Source organism: Notamacropus eugenii, chromosome 1 (assembly GCF_028372415.1).
Source record: "Notamacropus eugenii isolate mMacEug1 chromosome 1, mMacEug1.pri_v2, whole genome shotgun sequence".
Taxonomy (NCBI): domain Eukaryota; kingdom Metazoa; phylum Chordata; class Mammalia; order Diprotodontia; family Macropodidae; genus Notamacropus; species Notamacropus eugenii.
In genome coordinates, this window is record NC_092872.1 from 327,243,140 (window position 1) to 327,258,160 (window position 15,021).

General features: G+C 33.6%; 1 protein-coding gene across 5 annotated transcripts in view; it reads left to right on the forward strand.

Moving 5' to 3' along the window:
- The window catches only part of SRP54 (signal recognition particle 54), a 137,009-nt gene that overhangs the window by 48,288 nt on the left and 73,700 nt on the right, over positions 1–15,021 (forward strand). For all 5 annotated transcript variants that reach the window (XM_072629722.1, XM_072629720.1, XM_072629719.1 and 2 more), the window contains exons 4-8: positions 1,090–1,174; positions 5,357–5,461; positions 7,781–7,847; positions 7,929–7,986; positions 12,366–12,516. In XM_072629722.1, coding sequence (XP_072485823.1) covers positions 1,090–1,174; positions 5,357–5,461; positions 7,781–7,847; positions 7,929–7,986; positions 12,366–12,516 — 466 coding nt within the window. The remainder of the gene's footprint in view (positions 1–1,089; positions 1,175–5,356; positions 5,462–7,780; positions 7,848–7,928; positions 7,987–12,365; positions 12,517–15,021) is intronic.

Sequence of the window (15,021 nt, forward strand, 5' to 3'; positions counted from 1 at the left end):
ATAGTATATTTCTATATTGATGGTCAAATAAGGATAATAGTACCCATACTATCTACCTCACAGGTTTAGGTGAGGCTTAGGTTACTATGCATATGTGCCCTATATAAATTTTAACTTTTTTTTTTATCACTCAGAGAACAAGCTATATAGATTATCATTCTACTGGCATAAGTGGCAGGTCCTTTTTTAATGGCATTTTCTTGTTACTATTCAGCTTTTGAGAGTTTACTTAGAAATTTGAGGGTATGTTACCTTTTCTAGGTGATGTAAAAGATCCAGCTAAGCATCTTCTATACTGAAGAGTGTGAGTCTAGCATCCCATAACCTTCTTGTGCCTCCCTTGAGCCTTCCCCCACATGTTGAAGAAGGAAGTAAAGTAAGCCATCTGGTCTCAATAATTATCATATTCCCCTAAAAAAGTAAATCTGGCTGGGGCAGAGCAGGTAGAAATAGAATCATTATACCTTAATTAAAATTTCCCTATTCCTCTTCATATTTAAGCCATTACTGTTTAGAATGTGTAACTTGAGTAGCTGGCATGGTATATAGTACTTTTCTCTCATCTAAAGCATTTAATCCTGTTCTCTGAATGGAAAATTTGAAGATATAAATTTTCAGAGTTCTTTCGCATATTAGAAGATTGATTGTAATGAGGCCAGAACAGAGATTTTAACTTTTTTGGTTTAGAAAGTTTTAAAAAGTAGTGGCACACAATTTTCTTCTAATATCTTTCAATAAAACTTTTTGATGTTTATTCAGATATAGAATTATAGTTCTCATAACAGGAAGGGATTTCAAGAAATCATAGTCCAGCGCCCTTTAGGCAGGTAAAATGGAATTATTATCATTAGTAGTTAAAGCAGCTAAGTAATAGGTACATTTTCTGTAAAAGTATTATTCCTTGTAAATTCCTTGTATTCCAATTTGCAAATTAAAGGCCCTGCATACAAAAGATTGAATTTTTCTGAACATTTTTAAAGTATACTTTCAAATACACTGACATTCCTTGATGGGAACACATTTTGGGGAAGGCAGAAATAACTTCTATTTTTTCTTTTATTAAAAACCTCAAATACCACTGTTGTGTAGGTCTGCTATTGATCTTGAAGAAATGGCATCTGGTCTAAACAAAAGAAAAATGATTCAGCATGCTGTATTTAAGGAACTTGTGAAGGTAAAACTATACTAAACGTATACTGTAATTCTCTGCATAGATTAAATGAATGTTAAAATAGGAACAGTATTTATATTATAGCTTAAACATTTATTTAGGTCCTTTCATCAAAGCTTTAAAAGGAAAGGAACATTTTAGTCATTGAATATTCTGAAATATTATAGGTCCTTGTGAGTCTACATATTCCTTAACATTATGGAATAAAAGTCTTGAGAAGTTTTCTTTGAGGACAAATTGTATTCATTAAAGCCTAACTAATTCAGACTGATGTAGAGTGCAATTGAATTGTAGAATATTAGAAAATTCCATTTTTATTACCTTTTATATAATTAAAGGAACCAGGAGGGTTAGATACTACTTAATACTTATCTTGCTTTTGTATCTAAAGGAATATTTCTAAAGTATTTAGATATAGTTTTGTTTTTTAATTAGGGAAATATCCATGTATTTTTGTTACAGTTTCATTTAGCAAAGGCTTTTTTTTCATTGAGTGCTGAAACTTCATCCCAGCTTCTATCTAGATTTTGACAGATTCTGACAGTGAAATCTGAATTAGTGAAATTGTATTATGTAGACTACTTTAGATTTATAAAAGATTCCATACTTGCAAATTAATGTTGCTGTTTCATGGAAACTATTATGAAAGAACTTGAAGTTTTAAAATAATCATTGAGTTTAGAAGTAGAGGAGAAATAGAAAACCAAGAGTAGTTTGGAGGGAGCTGATTTCCTCCCTCTAGCTTCCCTGAATAAAAACATTTTTGTTTGCACTGCCTGAATTTAATCATTTTGCTAAATTGATAAAGTTCTACCAAACAGAGATTCATTTGTAAATGCCGTGGAGGGCTATATATATATAAATAAGGATTGGTTAAATTGCAATACTAAGCATTTATTAATTATTTACTGTGTATTGGACATTGTGTTAAGGGCTGGGGATACAAAGAAAGGCAAAAAAGCAGTTCCTGTCTTTGAGGAACTAACATTCTGTGAGGAAGACAACATGTGACAATTCTGCACATATGAAATACTTATGGAGTAAATTTTAGGTAATTTCAAAGGGAAGGGACTGTCATTTAGAGAGACTGGCAAAGAAGAAAGCCAGGAGACAGAAGTGAGGAGAAAGAGCATTATGAGAACTGAGGTTAGCTATTGAAAAAACACTGGTTCAATAGATGGCATGATGTATGGGAGGAATAACAAAAAAGTCAGTATAGCTAGAATCTGTTAAATTGTAAAATTGAAAACTGGAAAGGTAAGAAGGAGCCAGGTTGTGAAGGGAAAACAGAATTTTATATTTGATCCTGGAAGGAATAAGAGCCACAGGACTTTAGATTGTTTTCTTTCTACTACCCACCTGAAATCAGCTGTACAAAGTAATGGGAGCTTTTGGGGGAGATAGTTAACACTCAAATACTTGCTATTCATATTAGTGGAATTTTGGAGATGAGTGGGGCAGATTTAGAAGTTATGTGATGAGGTGTGAGTAAGTTAATCACCTTGGGAGACCTGGGAGAGAAAAGGATGTGGAAGAGAGCTACTTAAAAGTACTGGTTAAAGGCTATCAAAGACAAACTACCTATTTCTAAATTTTTCCTAGGGTTGGCCCTCTGACTCATCCAAAAGAGATGGAAATTCTTTTCTTCTTCCTTTTCTCTCCCACTGCTTGGCTCCCTAATTCCAGGTTCCAGAACATAGGCTAATACCATAGTTCACAGGAATCATGAGTTAAACGAAATTTTGTGGGTCATATAGAACTTAATCACCATCCAAAATGGTGTTTCTTTGAGAAAATGCATTTTTAATTCCAAACATCCAAACATATTTTTGGAGTATAACATATTTTGTAATTTATTGGACCTTATTTCCTCACTAACTTTCATAAAGAGGTAGTGTGGTGCAGTGAGGAAGAACTGGGTTCAAGTCATGCTTCTGTATACGCTATGTATGTGACCATATGTAAAGTCACTTTGTGTTATAGTTCCCCAGGCATCTCAATAAGCTATAAATTATAGATTAGTTTTGCTTATGAGCGTCCTTCACACTTGGCATTCTTCACACTGATTAAGTCACATGTGTGTGAGTGTCAAAGGTGAATAACACTGATAAAACTGAAGACTGGCTTTTGTTGGACCTATACTCTTATCTGCTTTTATGGGATTTTAATAAATGTGGGTTGAATTGAGTTGTTCAAATCATCCAGTATTTCTTAAGGGCTTACCATGTGCTGAGAAATAGAGATGCAAAAGATAAAGTAAAATAACCCTCATCCTTAAGGAACTAAACTTCTTCTGGGTGCAGATAACATAATTTTTCAACGTAGGGGAAGCAGTAATAAGTGAAGGAAACAAGATTTCAGATCTTACCACTTTGAAGCGAAATAGTAGGGAATTAAGTCACTAGCTGGAATTTGAGGAGGACAGCATACCTCAGTGTTAGGATTTGGAGCAGAATGGATTGTAGAATCACCATAATCATATAATCATATATGTCTGACTGAAGGGAGGAGCTATATAGTGTCTGGAACTGAGAAAAGTCTGCTTGGATAGGTTTGCTCTGTTCCTTAGCCAGCCCATTCTTTTCCTCCATCTTTGTCAAAGAGGTTGCCCTTCTCCTTGTCAAGGTCAACTTCTGTTCATTTACATTTGTTCCTATCCCCTTCCATCTTCTCCAATAAATTCCTATCTTCACTCATCCTCACTCTCTAGTAAACTTTTAATTTTTCTCTACTAACTGATTCCTTGCTCCTTGCCTTCAAACATGCCCAAGTCTCTACCACCCTTAAAAAATTATCATTTGACTCTAACATCCCCTCAAGTTATCATTCTGTATTGTAAGTTCTTGAAAGTTTTCTCCATTCTACTTCCTCTCCTTTTACTAACTCCTCAACCCTTTACAATCTAGCTCATCATTTGACCTCATCACTCAATGAAATTGCTCACTACAAGATTACTGTAATTGCTAAATTACTGGTACCAAATTACAATTAATCACCAAACTGAAGGTCTTTTCTTAGGCCTCATTTTTTGTGACCTCTCTGCATCATTCTGTCTTGGCCCCTTTTCTCTTCCTTTTCTGTTGTTTTTAGTGGTGATCTCATCAGTTCCCACAGATTTAATCATTTCTTTGCAGATAACTTCAAAATTTTATATCTAGCCCTAGTCTTTCTAGATTTCCAATCCCACATTACTATCTATTTCTTGGACATTTCAGACTTGGATGTATTTCAGGCTTGGATGTATTTCAGGCATGTTTCAGACCCAGCTTGTCTAAAAGAAGGTTAATTTTTTCTCCCTAAATCACCCATTGAATTTCTCTATTTCTGTCAAGGACACTACCGTATTCTTCTATTCTCCCATGTTTGTAATCTCAGCAACATGCCTGACCCCTCACATATCCAGGCAGTACTCAAATCCTGCCGCATCTACTTTCAGAACACTTCTTACAGATGATCTCTCTCTTCACATAGCCACCACTTTGTTCAGTTCATGTCCTCATCAACTCTTACCTAGATTATTACAGTAGCCTCCTAATTGGTTTTACTGCCTCGATTCTCTTAGCACTTGTGTTCCTCCTACACACTTTTCCAAAGTAATTTTCCTCAAGTGCAGATCTGACCATGTGGTTCCCCTGTTCAGTCAATTCTAGTGGTTCCCTATTGCCCCTCTTGCCTCTAGGATCATATTTAAATTCCCCTATTAGCTTTTATAGTCCTACACATTATGGTCAGCCCATCTGTTTAGCCTAATTGAATATCACTCCTCTTCTGACACTTCCTTTTGCAAGTAGTGATTATTTTGTTCTTTCTACTTGAATCGCCACTACCTAGAATATTGTTTGATTCATAGTAGATACTTAATATTTATTGATTCACTGAATCTCGAAGATATTTTTATTCTGGATAATTATAGCATAAAACTTTTGAAAACACATTGTATAAACATGAAATAGTTTGAATAACTTTTAGTCTTACAGTTTTAAGTAGCAAGAGTGATGATCTACTTTATGTTATCAACTGAGAAATAATTATGTTGAATCAGAAAGTTTTTTTGAACAGCTCAAAACTAATTAACTCATATAGAGAAAATTAAAGAAAGGGTGGGTATCTAAGCTTAATTGTAACATATTTGCTTCTGTTAATCTTTTAATTTCAGTGTGTATTAATCTGATTTTATTTATCTAGCTCGTAGACCCTGGAGTTAAAGCCTGGACACCAACCAAAGGGAAACCGAATGTTATTATGTTTGTTGGTTTGCAGGGTAGTGGTAAAACCACAACATGTTCCAAGGTAAATTATACCAAATACTTTTAAAATACCATCTAGAAAGATGTTCTAAAAAAAACCTGTCTATTATAAAAACCAGTCTTTCTTTTCACTTATTAACTTGTCTTTCTACAAATTCACCTATTTGACTTTTATGCCTTCATAAGGTGAATCCTATTTTCCTAGCTTGTAAAATATAGGAAATAAGAATTTCATCGTTTCTCAGATGATTTCCTTTATATACAAGTGTTTGGCTAGATTGTGATAAATTTGCTTGTTTTCCTGAGATTTTTATTTTGGTTTTAAATAGCATTTCAAAGTTGGCATGGAGAATAGTAATATTAAATTACCACTTGGTCAGTCATAAATACAATTACTAGTTTTGAGGCCTTTGAAGCCTCATTTTGGTGTGGACCAGACCCTGGTTTCTTGAAGGCCTTGCCAATAAAACACAAGGTTAAGAAGATCCTACCAAGCTAGAAAAATTTAATGTTAACTTCCTGTCTGTTATCCAATGAATATGCCACCGAAATTGGGAGAACATGCCACCGAAATTGGGAGAACATGCCATCAAAAGGTATCCCCCAAAAAAGCAATTCATTAAAGACTATTCAGATGTTGGAAAGGGTAAGGTCTTTGTTAGTGAGGGATATTTTTCTTCACTCCCACAAAATCACAGATCCTTAAAGTACTGAAGTGCATTATGTAAAAAACAGTACTTCAAATTTACTCTAAGTTCAGTTTTGTTAAAGGATCTATCAAATCAGCATTAGACATAAAAAATATTATTTCATGAAAAGTAGGTGTTTTTGACTGAGTTTTTTCTTAATTCTATTGACCTCTGGCAGTAATGTCTGTCTGGATCTTTTATTCTTATAGGACTCCCATTTGCTTGTCTGAACAAACAAAATCCCTTGTTTTTGTTTAAATACTTTACTTTCTAAATGAGAGGTCCTGCCTATAGTGGACCTCACTTTTTGCCTTTAAAGGACAATTGTGATATAGAAGGGTAATAAAAGGACTGGATTTGGAGTTATCAGACATGGTGGGTTTGAGTGTCTATCGATAACAATGTGCTCATAGTCCAAGTCAGTTGACTTCCTTGATACTTTGTTTATATATCTATAAAATGGGGATATAATATTCATACTTAACTCACTGAGTGGTTAAAGAAAATATTTGTAAAATTGAAGCATATATAAATGTGGGTCAATCCTTAAAGCAACTAGATGGTACAGTGGGGACACAGTGCTAAAGCTAGAGTCAGGATGATCTGAATTCATTCTGACCTCAGATACTTATTAGCTGTGTGACTCTGGGCAAGTCACTTAATGTCTATGTGCCTCAATTTTCCTCATCTGTTAAATGGGGATAATAGCACCTACTTCCCAGGGTTATTGTAAAGTTAAAATAAGATAATATGTGTAAAGTGTGTTTCAGCTCTTAAAACACTATATAAATGCTAGCTATTTTTATTAACTCCGATATTCTCTATTATAATGCCTACAATATTGCATTATTGTGAAAAATCAAATGAGATGATATATGTAAAGTTCTTTATAAGTATAAAGTACTGTGTATATGCCAACTCTATTAATACAAAAAGATGATTTTATCCTTTTAACTTTGTTTTGGGTGAGTGTAAAGATTTTTCTTTGTACCCAAAGACCTTTCATATCCTTTCTGACAGCCTAGGTATTCTCATTATGCTTATGCATGTATTATTTTCTAGTTCCTTATACTTTCTAGCAACCCTTACCTTTTTCTCCAGATCTCTTTTATGCCTGAAATAGACCTTGACTATTGTAAATTAAAAACAAGACCATGATATCTGGAGGTCTTATGTGTATAACTGTGACATCATTTTATATCCTTTGAAAGACAATGATACTGGTAATAATAGGTAGCATTTTAAGGTTTGCAGAACACTTTACATATTTCAATTCATTTGATCCTCACAACCCTGAGAACTAGGTGCTATTATTACCCCTATTGATAAGAATGAGGAAACTAAAGCAGGCAGATATTAAGTGATTTGCCCAGAGTCACACAGTTGGCAGAATTTAAACTTTAGTCTCCCTGACCTCAAGTTTTTTGCTTTATCCACTGTTCCATCTAGCTGCCTCTAAGATAATAATATAAATAGATAGTGAAACCTATTTAGGAGATGATTTGTATTCCTAGATTACCAGTCAAAAAGATTAATTTTTAGGAAGGAAATGCAATTCCTTAAACTGGTTTCACTTTACTAGTTTTATAATAGAAAATAAAATGTAATGTAAAAAAAAAACTTAAATCTATAAAACTAGTAGTAGTTACATGTTTTGACTCTCCTTTTGACAGTTAGCCTATTATTACCAGAGAAAAGGTTGGAAGACTTGTTTGATATGTGCAGACACATTCAGAGCAGGTAATGTGTCACCATTTCAAATTAATTTTTATAAATTATATATCCATATTTCAAAAGATTCATTAATTCTTTATCTCATAGGAGCTTTTGACCAGCTCAAACAGAATGCTACCAAAGCAAGAATTCCATTCTATGGAAGGTATGTTTCTGCTTTAGTTTTTTTTGTTTTTTTTTTTTACTTTTTTCCTACTTATTAAGCCCTGTCCCTGGTTAAAATTTTCCCTCCTCAACAGCCTGTTGAGTTATTATGTACACATTTTACTTAGGCTTTTGCTCATATTGTTCCTTCCTAGAATGTTTTCCTATGCTTCCTCTCTACCTTCTTTTAATTTCCTGTAAGAACCAGCTCAGGTCTTAAGAAGCTTCACCAGGGGTAGGGAACCTGCAGCCTCAGGCCACATGTGGCCCTCTAGGTCTTCAAGTGCAGCCATTTGACTGAGTCCAAGTTTTATAGAACAAATCCTTTTATTAAGGGGATTTTTTCTGTGAAGTTTAGATTCAGTCAAAGGGCCACACTTGAGGATATAGAGGGCCACAAGTTCCCCACCCCTGGGCTAGCTGATTATTGCTCCCTTTACTTTCTATTGCTTTAGTGGTAGTGATGTTTTTATTCTTCATCTTGTTCTCATTTTGTTCAGTGGAATTCAGATGCAAATGATGCTGGGACAAGTTGTTATCTTGCTGTTATTCTTTTATATTTAATGTTCTGTAAACTACTGTATGTGGACAAAATGCCTGCTTTTTGTACTTCAGTTAAAATATTAGCCTGTAAGCTCATCCTTGCCATAACCTTATTAGCAGATGGTCCAGCAGGAATAATATTCCTGTCATCCTGCTACTACTTGATTTTGATCTCCTCTTATTAGGTCTTGAAACCTTCTAATTTCCTGTAGTTTGGGAGGTTTGGGGTATTTGATATAATGATATTTCTTAAAAATGCTGTTCTTAAGTTTTCTGTGGGTCACTTTTATGCTTAGGCAATTGTAGGCAACAGTTCTGTGCAATGATTATATTTCAGTATGACATTAATTTAACTGTCATCTACTTAAGTTCATGAAAGATAGCAACCTTCTGATGTATAATTCTAGCCATCAGATCATGTCTTATTACTAAATATTTGATAGGTGCCAAATTTTTATATCTTCAGTGATGTGCTGAACATTTTCTGACACTTCCCTTCATAATTTACATTGATCACTGAGTCTGGCTTTTTAAGTTATTTTGTACTTTCTGGTGGCAATGAGTACTGTCCTGAATTATTATCATAAGCCCTTACATTTCCATAAACGAATCTACTAGTCTTCTCAGCCGTTCATGTGGTGCTTCTCTGGTGATGTTGTTAATTTGAGTTTATCCAGGTGTCACCCTTCTCAATTCCATTCTTGAGTCTTAATCATTTGATAAGTTCCATCAGGAAGTAGTGTTATGATACCACATACAATTTGTGTTGTTTAATGACAAGAAGTTAATGTACGATAGTGCAAAGGCTGCTGGATTTTATGAGTTAGAGAACTTCATTTAAATTTTGACTCTGTGATTTACTATGGGTTTGATCCTGGATAAATTCTTCAAATTCATGGATCTCTGTTTTTCCAGGTCTAAATCTGTGACATGTGATCTCATGAACTTGTTTATATTTTAACACAATGCTTTTTGAAGGAATGAATTCTATGACATTTCATTTATTGGTATATACATCTGAATTGTAAATTTAAGAAGAATAGAGACCTTGAGTTTTGTCTTCTTTGATATTTTGTGCAACACTTAACCATACTAGAAGTAATTTTTCCTGAATGAGTAAACAAAAGAATTATAATTACATTAGAAACTCTTTTTAGCAATTCCCTATTTGAGGGATTAACAAATTAATTTTATGCCTTCATGTAGATAGCTTGGTTCATTCAGGAAGTAAACCTGTGGAAGTGAAACTTTTAATTTTGTTTTAATGAAACTATTTTTATCGGATGTGTGCATATAATTTGTTCTTCCACATTATCCATTAAGCCCCCTTACAAAAAATATTTCAAAAAACAGTTTATCAGTTGTTTAGGAAGGATGTGTCCTTTAACTTTGACATTGTGTATTCCCTCTTAACTTGTACCTTGTAGAATCCTTTGTTTCCTTCAGAATTCAGCTCACTATCTGAGCTTCATAATTTTCCCAGCTGCTAATATATATCTGTGAGCCCTCTCCCCATTACCTTACGTTTATTTTCTTGAGGTTTTTTGTGATTGTGTGTATATTTATGTGTCTATGTCTGTGTGTATACACATATTTAGACTCTTTTACAGCCCCCAACATGTTGTATGAAGAAGTAGAACTAGTACTAAAAAAAAAATAGGGAGAGAAGCAAGACCCAGACCAAATATTCAGCAATTATTCTTGAGATGTCACAAAGAAAGGTGAATGCAAACATATTGGGATCACATCCCTTCTTTTTACCAGAAAAGAAGACAGTTGGGAGAAATATAAATAGCTGTCACTCACATAATATATGTCACTCACAAAATATAAATAGCCCTTACTCACTCTACTTTCCCATCTCTACAAAGTCTTTGAGGGTAGTTACATGTATATCAAGTGCTTTCCTGATGAGTTTGTGAGAAAGGAACAGAAAGACTTTTGCAAAGAATATTCTGTAGCAAACCACCACTTTGGTAGTTTCATAATTTATTGAAAGGTAAAGAAAATACATGATTCCACTGTTTATTTGTTGTTGAGTGTAAAAATATAAGTTTTGATCTGATAGAACAAAATGCAGTCTTTAATGCATGTGTCAGAATCATACAAGATTCCTTGAAAGATATAACAACAATGAGAACTTTGTTCTGTGCCCCTCTGATTATTATCAAGGAAGGCACAAAAGAGGGACATCTGTACTTGCCACTATTGTCTGACATCATAGATCATATCCAGCACAAAGTTTGAATAGCAGGAGGAATTGCCTAGATGGTGCATTCTTGAAAATGCTCCTTTAGGTGGAGCAGTATATAGAATACAGGTCCAGGAGTTGGGAAGATCTGAGTTCAAATCCAGCTTCAGACACTTATTAGCTGTGTGACTCCAAGCAAGTCATTTAACCTCTGTTTGTCTCAGATTCTTCATCTGTAAAATGGGGATAGTAAATGCACCTACCTTGCAGGGTTGGTGTGAGGTTCAAATGAAAAAAGCATTTAGCACAGTTCAGACATATAGTAGGCATTATATAAATGTTAGCTATTATTTTTATGACATTATTTTGAAGGCATCAAGCTTCAGACGTTCACAGAGCTTCCTATGGTTGTCCAAAAGAGTTCAGGCTAACTACTCAGGAAAAATCAAGAGCTTGACAAATATCTATTGTCCATATTGATATGCAGTTAGGTAGTCTATAGAGCTGGTCATCGTTATCTCTCTCTTGGACAGTGAATGAAGAACAAACTGGGCCCTGAATTGAACAGCAGGAGAAAAGGACTGGTATTTCATTGTTTTTAATGATTTAAGTCTCTCCCTGGAAGAAAGGCCTATCTTTTAACTTCACTAGCCTTAATATCAGTAATTTTCCAGTGATACTGTATCATTGCAAATGGTGGAAAATCATAATCTCTAAAGAAATAAAAGTGTAGATCATCAAAAAGGCAATGGGATTAGCATGGTGGATGTGAGATCACAGCACATAACCCATAAAAAATTTTGAAGGAGATTCTGAATAAAAATATCATCAAAGGAATGTATGACTGGAAAAAAAGTAGTATGTTCATGTAGCAATATCAGAGATAATTTATAGTCCTATGTCAGAAAATCTAGAGAAAGGCACTTTGTGTATTAGGTGGAGCCTCTGATTTTATGACAGGACATGGACAGAACAGAATGAGCAAATATGGATGAATTGTGTTTTGTTTTTGCATTAGAGGGGATCACAGATAAATTTTATTGGAGAGTCCTCAGAACCTTTTAAGGAAGCATGTCATAACACTTATGCACATGAAAAAGTTATTTATATAAAGCTGTAAGGTTTTCACTGTGCTTTAGAAATGTGTGGGGTTGTGTGGGTATCTGTGTAGAGGTATCAGGCATTTAAGTACTTTTGATGTTTTGATGAAACAGCCTACTACCTAGAGAGGTGCTGGATTCATAGTACAGATTGAGACTTTTTTATTGTTGTTTTTTGGACATGGCTAATGCTAGAATTTTTTTTTTTTGCTTGAATATACATATTTGAACTTGGCTTTTCTTGTTTTCTCAATGTAGGGCAGAAGGAATGTGGTAATAAGAGAATTTCAGAAACTGAAATTAAAATAAAAATGAATTTAAAAATAAAAATCTTATCATTGGAAAAGTAGACAACTCACAGATTTCAAGAACCATTTTGCAAAATTTTTAAAAATATAGATCTTGTTTCTTCCAAAGAGAATTCTGTAGTTAGTAAATTTGTTCAGAATTGAGCTTATAAGGTATGATTTACACAGTAAAGATTTCTAAGTTTATTATTTGAAAGTGATTTTTGTTTGTTTGGGCTCACTTGTTCCTGTTGAATAGCTATACAGAAATGGACCCTGTGATCATTGCCTCTGAAGGTGTGGAAAAATTCAAAAATGAGAACTTTGAAATTATTATTGTTGATACAAGTGGCCGTCATAAGCAAGAAGATTCCTTGTTTGAAGAAATGCTCCAAGTAGCTAATGCTATAGTAAGTCCGTTTCTTTAAGTTATTTAATATACTATTGTGCTATGATGTGGTACTGATTATGATATGCCCAGTATTTTACCTACCTAGTAGTCTTCAAATAAAAATGAAATCAGATAATTTTTTTCAGCAGTATCCTTTTACTGTTTGGTAAATCTAGCCTTATCCTTCCAGTCATTTTGTTCTCTGTCAAATACATAATTTTGAAATGCATATAATTTTTGTGATCATTTCTTATCTTTCTCCTTCATAGCATTTTTATTCCTATGTACATATGGGAAAATCAAAGACATAACCAAAACACTTTCATACTAAGTTGCTGCCTATTTGGACTTGATAATTAGTTTTATAACTTGTGGATTATTTGAATATGGTTAAAGGAATTTACCTATTAGTAAATTTTTAAAGCTTTTCAAAACAGATCTTCATATTTAAATTATGATTAAGAAGTTGAAGGTGGACATAGTACATCTGCTTAAATCAATTTTATGGGATTATTTTCTACATAGAGTATATTAGCATAAGTCAACACCTTGTTAAGCATCAATATTATGAGACTGGCACTGTCTCACTGTAGTCTTTTGGTTTGGTGCTGATGGGAGCCCAGAATCTTTATCTGCTCATACTTATATTTTTATCTAGTTGGGAAAGATGTGGCAAATATGTCCTAGGTTGGGGTAAGGAACCTTTTCATGTTGAATGTTTGCATTAATATTTAGCTGTAATCAAATAAGGCCACATTCAAGAAATTTCATTTAGATACACTTAAAAATGTACATTATTTTGTAAAAATCTAACTACTATATACTTAAATGATTTAAAAAAATGAAAACTTTATTAATTTTAAAGTTAACTAGCCTCTTAATGACTTTCTTTTGTCTGCTTTTTGTTGGAAAGCAGTTGAATATTTGGTTGCAGCATGGAGTTTCAGTTGATCCTATAGAAGGGTATCAGTTATTTGTGACCTTAAGGGCATCTTGATTTGGTTTTGGTAGGAGAATATAGATTCAAATCAATAAGTGATTGAAAAGCAAGAAAGCATTTTTCAGGCATGTTGCCAAAGGTATGGTTGTTCTAGTGCATTTTTCCATATTTCAATTGGATATTTCTTAGCATCAATGACTTTAAAATGTCATTTACTGAGAGTTCGTTCAATTCCATCTTTAGTTCTTTAGGTGCCTTGGTGATACCAACTAGGTGAGACTGAAATGCTAATTTGGTTCTCAAAGTCAGTGAACCTTTAATTGTATTCTCCAATTAATAGGTCTATAACAGCTGTACATTCTTCAGATGATTAGCATATATCATCCAGCTCATCCGTGACCTTTGTTAACTGAGGAAAATGTTCATCCAAAGTTTCCTTTTGAAAAAAATATAGCTCTTTTCTAAATGTTTGAATTTTTTTTGGCACATATCATATATAGACTTAGTTTTAACCTTACAAAGAAATATTTCAGGTCCTTTTGATTTGACATTACATTACACGGAAATGCAGCATTCCTATAGAAATCTTCTTTCAATAATTCACATTGCTGATTCTGTTCTTCATAAAATTTAACTATCTTTTCCCACAGAGATAAAATTTTGGCTAAGACCTGTCTCTGTGATACCTATACATTTTGGAATGATACAACAAAACCACACTGAAATACCTCATCATTCAACTTCAGTGTGTTATGAAACTGACGCTGCTGTGTTCCATTTGCACAAACATAGTTAACAGTACTTATAACTTATTGCAAAGTGTCACTTAAAATCGTAGCTTTAGCACAGAGATTTTGCTGATGCAAGACACAGTGAAAAGAAATGAGAGTGTTTGGATCTGTTAATACTTTTTTTTAATCTGTACAATAAACCTTCATGTTTTCCTGTCATGGAAAGTGCACCATTTGTACATTAGCTGACTAAATTTACTTAATTCAGTTCAGCTTCACAACATTTATCTTGAAAATTGTTGAAGATATCTATTTCCTCATGTTCTGTTTGCAAGAGTGCCCAAAGGGAGTTACTTTTCAGAATAAAGAAAATCTTCTATTATGACCTTAATTAAGTAGAAAACCTGCACCTAACTAATAGTATCAGTTGATTCATCCAAAGCGATTAAATAATATATATGTATTTTCCTTTTGAAGTTGCAGAAAGTTGTTCTGATAACTTGAAGGTTGATTCATGCTGCCAGTCAGTTATGGTTCTTCTTGAAAGAGGCACTTGTTTGTACTTTAAAATGTTATCAGCATCTAAGCATCCTACAACTTCTACAACACATTCTTTCACAATTTCTGCGTTGCTGAATAGCTTTCCTTTTTTCTCCCCCTAAGTATTATGTAAGCTACTTTATAAGTTACTTCAGAGGCATTATTTCAAGGTCTTATTACTGCTTAAAAGAATTGTCTTTGCTTTTGCTTTTCTACTTTTAATTTCTATAATACAACCTTATGTGCCTCTCCCTCTGACTGAAAATATTTGTGGTCCTTATGAGTGTTATAATGCTGATGAGCATTGAATTTC